At 58.3% G+C, this 7,466-nt stretch overlaps 1 protein-coding gene across 1 annotated transcript in view; it reads right to left on the bottom strand.

Annotated features, from left to right (window-relative positions):
• Positions 1-7,466, bottom strand: part of LOC113213013 (ATP-binding cassette sub-family G member 1) — a gene marked incomplete in the record, with an annotated part of 35,752 nt that overhangs the window by 26,076 nt on the left and 2,210 nt on the right. Inside the window, 1 exon segment of the mRNA XM_052266495.1 lies at positions 3,711-3,841. Coding sequence (XP_052122455.1) covers positions 3,711-3,841 — 131 coding nt within the window.

Raw genomic sequence — 7,466 nt, 5'->3', positions numbered from 1 at the left:
GGGGGGGGTACTCTGTACTACATCCAGTGCGTTTAGGGAAGCGCTGCCTTTTCTATTTCTCCCTCCTTTGTGGGGAAGGGGTTGTCGTTCCGCGGCGACCTCTCTTGTTGGCACGCGCGGGTCCATACCGGGCCGGGAGGGCCGCGCGGGGTCAGGACGCGCGCCACATCCATCCTGCCGCAGAGACAGTAGGCAGACGGACAAGCAGCGTGCTTATGCTGTTTATAGCCCGCGGTGCCCCCCCCCCCTTACCCTTTTCCAACCCACCCTGGGCCCGCCGCCGATGTGCAAGCGCGCACCGCGGTGATCTGCACGCACGGCCCCGAGATGGGCCGCCGCCGTCGCTTCACGCACAGCAAAAACGCTTTCAATCAATTATAAACGTCACCGTCATAGCGCCTATAGCGTCTGTCAGCTCTTATATTCCGTTTCTTGTAGCGTCTTTTAAAAGTTGATTATTTGATGAGTCTGATCATTTGATTTTACTTTATAAAGATGGATATGATTCGCGAAAGAAACACGCCTCCGGCTCAAATCGACACTTCATGAGGCCGGCTTATTATTTTATTTCTCCTTTCGTCGCCGCTGATGCGCGGCGCGGCGCGCGGCTGATGAGTGTGGCGATGAACAACGTCCACACGGCTCCGGGGCGGCGGCGCGCCGGTGACGCACGAGAACGAGAACGAGGAGGTGGGAGAGCAAGAGGAGCGACATGGGCGACAAGGCAGCGACAAGGCACGTTGCACGGCCGCGACCTTTGTGCGGGCGGGGCGGTGCGGGGCGGGCGGCGATGCGCGGGTACAGTGTGTTTAGATTGTGGCGCGGCTCGCGAAATAAAGTAAAAATCAAACCGCTTTGGAGCACCAAACGTCCTTGTATTCTTGCAACGACTTGCAGCAGGCCCTGCAAACTCTCTGTCCCGCCCGCCCAGCGACTCGCGACTGTTATCGCCACGCGACAGCTTTTACTGCAAGAAGGAAGTGAAGCGTGGCGGGGCGGTACGGTGCGGGGCGTGGTGGGGAGTGGTAGGGGCGGGGCGGTGCGTGGCAGGGCATATCGTAAAAGGTGCAAGGGCAGTTTGGTTGGCAGTGCGAGGCAAAGAGAAATGGGACCAAAAGTGGGCAGGTGAGAATCGCGATTCGCGCCCGAAGCGAGCGCGGGTTGAGTTAGCCGGTGCGAGCGAACCGCCGCGCTTCTGCCCCGGCGCGCGCCAGCCTCCTCCGCGCGATATGTCGCGACGAGCTGCTAAGGTTATTAGGAGCGAAGTTCTGCGAAAGAAAGCTAGCTGCATGCTGCTGGCTGGACTGCTGCTCTGCTGCTCGAGCTCGGGTTGTCGGCGGCGGGTCGAACGCGGCTGCCTTGTGTTCTGCCTTTCCCACGGCTGGCTGGCTGGCTGGTCGGCCGCGGGCCCCGCGACTCTGGTATCGCCCCGGCTGGCCAGGCCCGGCGTATCGCATCGGCCGGGGGTCGGCTGGCCGATCGGCACGCAGCGTTGCCACGCCAGAATGCGCGACATCAGAGCCCGTCACAAGGGGCGGGCAGTCCAGCCCGCGGGTGAGTCGCACGCCCTCGTGTTGTGGCAGTACTACAGCGACTTACAGTGAGTACTTTAGTAGGAGTCGGAGGGGGGGGGGGGTCGCAGACAGCGAGTGTAGACTTGCTGCGGGCCTTTCCAGGATTATGAGGCCTCTGGTGCGCAATGATAACAGGCACTGCCTCTAGAGGTGTCGGCCACAGGCGGGCACCCCCCGCCCCGGGCCAGGACTTCCTCGAGCTAGCCGGGCCCCCCGGCCGTGTGACGTCAGCCCGCACCGGCCCTGTCCAGGCTCCGCCTCGGCACTAGGATGCGCCGAATACTAATGGCACTACCAGTGAAACGGACCGCCTTACTCATCATTGCTTGACGCGGGCGCGGGCGGGTGCCACTCCAGCTGCTGCACCGCGCTCCACTCATGCTGCTGCACCGCGCTCCAGCACAGCAGGTGCCATGCCACTCCTGCTGCTGCACCACGCTTTTTTGTAATTTAGTGTGATTGTGGCTGCCCGGCCGCGGCGGCAGGCCAAGAAAGTGCTCCGCTCGGCAAATTGTAAAATGACGCAAATGAGTCGGTTTTGTAACACATGTGGCACTTTGAGAGAGCGTTCCGCGTGGAGCGCTGCTGTTTTGTGGGAGTGAGTGAAGTAATTGGCCGCGACTGCGACTGAACGCCGCGCTCTTCACCTCAGCACACAGACAACACTCTGCGCCCGCCGCCCGCGGCCTTTGCCCCCCTTCTGTACTCTGCTCGATTACACTGTACCCGGTGTCGGCGCTTTAGATTGGGGGGGGGGGGGAGACACGCCGCGAACCGGCTGCGCGCCGCAGCCGCGAACCCAAATGCCTCTCGCGATTCTGATCCATAAAGGCCAAAAATAAAACGTTTAATCAAACCCGATTGGCTACACAGCTCGCCTCAAAGTCGTCTTTTTCCTCTATCGCCGCACACATTCTGCGTTTTTTCTGCCCCCCTCTTACTGTTTGACAGTGTCTCGTCGAGCCGGCGGGTGACCCATCTCATTAGCCGGGCTGTTTGCTCGCGGCGAAGCGATCGGAGTGAATATATGTGTGTGTGTGTGAGTGTGTGAGTGAGAGAAAGAGAGAGAGAGAGAGAAAGAGAGAGACTGGGGCGGGCGGTGCGTGACGCGGAGAAGACAAGGACGCCGGCGTGGAGTATACACAGGAGCAACTCAACTGCGACGACGGTGGCCGAGGAGCCCGAGCTCCCCGACGTCGTGGAGGTGCTTTGGTACTTCCCCCGCGGCCGCGCCAGCCCGGCGACGACGGTGACCCGCCTGTTCAAAACCCAGCCCAACCACGCAGCGGCGTCGCCTTCCTTATCATTACTATAATTGCCGGTTCCAAGATCGACGAAACGAGTCTTACTCATGGACGACGCCCCCCCCTTCCTCTCCCCCCTCTCGTTAATGATTTAACTCTTCCAGAAACGATCATGTTATGCGGCGGCCATCAATATTATTGTTGTCCGAAACGTTCCACAACTACGTCACGGAAAGTGCGATCCATACGAGACTCCGTTGATAGCGTTCGACCCGGATTGCCCCCCCCCCCCCCTCCTCTTCCACCCGACCGACGACGTCGCGGAACTCCCATACCATAATCTCTATCGCTTCGAGCCCGAGGGAAAAAAACAGAGGGAAAAAAAACGGACAACGTCGTGCAGACGACTTAGTTTGGCCTCTGACACTCCCTGACCTGTAGAGCCTCTCTCTGTCTCTCTCGCACGTTCTCACACACACACGCGCGCGCGCATGCGAGCAACTAGTCTTCGCGGTCGGTTCATGGCAGAGGGGAAAGAAAAACAAAGTGAGGCGTAGCAACCAGCACTGCTACTACCAGGCGCCTGCGCTTTTTTTTCTGCCTCTTTTGGCATACAGGAGTTTCTGATTGCGGCGAAATAATTTCGATTGACTCTTCCTGAAGACCTCAGATCCATTTATAATGACGCGAAATCCATTGAAACTGATACAGGTCTCATTTTCAAAACAAAATAATGCGTACAGTTTGCGTTAAGCAGCTTAATTACAATTAATTACATACATAAATGGAGCATTTTCGATTTTTGCTTTGAAGCGCGAAGTAAAAGAGGAAGAACTCATAGTGTAGTACGACTAAAATTATAAAATGAAAGTGGAAAGGCTGCAGTACTTACTCTTCTTGCGGCCCTCGGTCACGGAGTACGTCAGGTCCGAGAAGGCGATGTCCACGGGCGGCCGCTTGGGCAGGTGCGACAGCGTCCTGGGCTGCGACGGGGTGATGGTCACCTTCACCGTCGACGACTTCCTGCGACCAGACGACAACAGTCCGTCAGCATCCCCGCCGGCCACGTCCACGCCCCCGTCGAGCTTCATGTTCACTAGGAAGACTCCCCCGCTCGCTCCCTCGCATACACACAAACACACACACACTCGCTGACACACGCGACGCTCTACCGCGGTGCGCTCCCGCACGCTGACTGACTGAAGCGCCGCTGCCGTCCCGTCCCGTAGGCCCGCGGGGCCGCGCCGCCGACAGCGGCCGCCAGGGCGCGCCACCGCGCTGCACGCAGCCAGGGCTGCCGGGGCGGCCGGGGGGCGACCGGGGCACGCCGACGGGCGGCCGAGGTCAACGCCGACGGGCCGCGGCTGCCGAGCGGCTGCTGCACTGCATGAGCGCGTGATTGGCAAGCCGCAGGGGAAGGGGCGGGCCCAGGACGAAGGGGGGGGGGACTTCCCTGCGGGGGCACCGGCTGCGGCTGCACCTGAAGCTGCACCCGAGGCTGCACCTGCCCGCGGCTGCTGCACTGCATGAGCGCGTGATTGTTGACAAGCCGCAGGGGCAGGGGCGGGCTCAGAACGAGTGGAGGGGAGGGGGGAGGACTTCCCTGCGGGGGCACCCACTGCGCTTGAGGCTGCACCTGCCTGCAGGCGTCGGCGGCACGCAAGGGTGCTGTCAGACCTTTAAAAGGTGTTATCGGTTTAGTGCCTCACCTGTTACAGGGAGGGTGGCCCATCGGCGCCGTTCATATTCGTCTGATTATACTGTACCGGATGCAGGCGTGTGGGCGGGCTTGCCTATCGTCGCTTACCGAGGCGCCTCATGACCCCGTGCGAATATGCAACCCCTCCGCAGGCCTGCATCCTGTATGACCAGAAGAATGAACGGCACAGGTAGGCCTCCCAAGTAATACTTTTGTCTTAACGCCTAAACTGGTCGACCGTAAATAAAAACAAATACACAATATCGTGGTGCTTTTACATCCATGTGAGACAGAAAGGTTGTTTCCGCCGACCAAAACGCAGCGGGGGGCGCGGGGACTGACGACGGTACGACGGTATCATGACTCCCATTCCGTGTCATCAACCCGCCGGATCCACATGCGCCGTGAGAGTGTGTGTGCGTGTGTGCTGAGGGGGGGAGGGGGGTGTCTAACGAGAGGTGCAATTACGTTAAGTCGAACGAGCTGGCGCCCCACCAAACACCCCGCATTCGTTGTTTCACTTTTTTTTCGGCGCTGACCTCCCCACGCTAGACAGCGCGGAGGGGGTCGTCGGTCATCATACCCGCGCGACTGGGGAGCACAGCGGAGCAAGGCAAAGGAGAGGAACCGCGCGACCGATCCGACCGAAAATAACAACAATAAACAACAACAGCAACAGGTCCGCATATTAAGGCCGGGCTTCGCTTAATACGACCCCGTGTGACCCCGTGACCTCATTATGCACGGCTCTCGTTACAATACGCCACTTTTATTCTACGTACGTCTAATTTTGTCAAAGGGCCTGCTGTCACGTGATATCTTTACGCCTGCACCCGAAAAACTGAGTTCTTGGATCAAGTACGAACATTGTATACGTAATCCTCGATTTTTCAAGTGTATCTCACTTGAATCAAAACGTATGCACTTGAAAAATTAAAGATCAAGTACAATGTACTTTGGTCAAAGAACTCAGTCTTTGAGGGTGTGTCTGTCGCTGCCCAAATGAGCCTTCTAATTATTGGTAATTAGCGGCAAATATTTGGCCACCGCAGAAAATGTTAAAGAGCTACGAGGGAGCAGCACTGTGTCAGCAAAACTTTTGTTGTTGAACAAAAAAATAAAAATTAACTGTAACTGCAAATGAGGATTCACGCGCATATCGAGCGAAGCGCTCTCAATTTCGTTTCTCTTGAACTTGCAAAGTGGAAGAGCGCGACGCTTGCTTTGGTTGCCCTCTTTTATTTGAGTGCTGGTTTCGGAACACTTCCGTCTCTCTTTTTTAGACGAGGCACATCACTCCAGCGATGCCCGTGCCCGTGCACGGCATGCCTTTGGAATGCCTCCTCCAGCCGCTTATAGTCTTGCCCTCCCGCTCGCTTAACAATGGCGTGTATGGTCCTGGTCACGTGCGACCGTGCGACCTCCGGCCCGGCAGCGACCGACGAGGACGCGCTATCGTCAAATACCGCGCCCCGGCCCTCCACGCCCCGCTGTGTGGTCCGCGAAAAAATGAAAGGTCGGCAAAACGTACGGCAGACGGAACGGGGATTATTGGGGCGGGGCCAGAGCGTGACCCAGCGAGTGACCTCCCGAAAGGAGACGCGACGCCACCATGCCGGGGAGACGTGAGACCGGGGGCTCATCAGCCCGGCCCCGGGCTCATCACAGTCCGTCTCTATTCATTTTTCTAGTACGCTACCGTGTGTAAGATGACCCCCCCCCCCCTAATTCACCAGTCTTTTGGATACCTTCACTGAAGCGAGTCAATGACGATTCCCAGCAACGAATTACCCCCCCCCCTATCAATACAACACCACATGTTTGCGCGCGTTTTATTCGATAATAATCGCCGTAAACACCAATAACAGGGTGTTTACTTGGTGTTTACGGTGACGCGGAGAGGTGCAGCGCGTGGCGAGGCGACCCCACGCGCCAGTCAGACTCGATCGGCATTGGGCAGCACCACAACAAGTCGCCATGGGGAAGTCTCTGCGCCGAACATCCGCGTGTCGGGGGAAGAAGACCGTGGGGAGGGAGGGGGGGGCTGAGAAGACGGAGAGGGACTGAGAGGAGGAGAAAGAGGGACCGAAAACAGAAAATGAGTGTGAGAAGAGAGAGAGTAAGGCTGTGAGAAGAAAGAGAGAGTTAAGGGTGTGAGAAGAGATAGAAAGGGAGATTCCGCTCAATTATATTTTTAAAAAATATTTTAAAAAATCAAGTGCTGCGGTCAAGTATGCTGGTCTCTATGATTTAGCGAGCCGTCTCGACTTCCATGCCGCCTTGCGCAGCACTGTGCAGCAGCAGCAGCAGCAGCCCCACGGCCCAGGTGGACTTTGGACAGCATGATAGCAGGACGGGCCGCATGCGTCATGCCACGCAGAGGGAGGAGGACAACGAGCGAGCGGGACGGAGAGAGAGAGAGAGAGAGGGAGGAGGGAGTGGGATGAAAAGAGAGAGAGATAGAGAATGAGAAGCTCAGCAAGGGTCCCCGAGCGACAACGGCCGCCAGATGCGGGTTACTCACTGGCCGCTCGTCGGTGACGACACCCGAGACGACACCGTTCGCGATCGAGTTCACACGAAAACCGAACAATAAAAAGATCCATGGGAGGGAGGCCACCTGGGGCAGGCATGTAGGTAGCAGCGTGCAGCGCATCGCATGCAGGTGCAGGCACTCGTAGCAACAGGGCGCCTGGGCGGTAGGCCCGCCTGCAAAACATCCGTGCGCTGCGGCCCGACAAGCTGCCTACCCCACAGGCGCTCCTCCCGGAGGGGGGTATTCGGGAGCTCCCGGAAAACGTTCCTCCACCCCCACCCCTAACCCTCTGTAGATAGGTTATAGAAGGCGCTTTCGGGAGCTCCCACTCCCGTGCGTGCAGATGCGTGTGGCAGTAGGGCGCCTGGGCGGTAGGCCCGTCTGCAACACAGCCGTGCGCTGCGGCCCGACAA

The sequence above is a fragment of the Frankliniella occidentalis genome, unplaced genomic scaffold (genome assembly GCF_000697945.3).
Source record: "Frankliniella occidentalis isolate FOCC.00 unplaced genomic scaffold, Focc_3.1 Scaffold39, whole genome shotgun sequence".
Taxonomy (NCBI): domain Eukaryota; kingdom Metazoa; phylum Arthropoda; class Insecta; order Thysanoptera; family Thripidae; genus Frankliniella; species Frankliniella occidentalis.
This window is presented reverse-complemented; position numbering and strand designations above follow the sequence as displayed.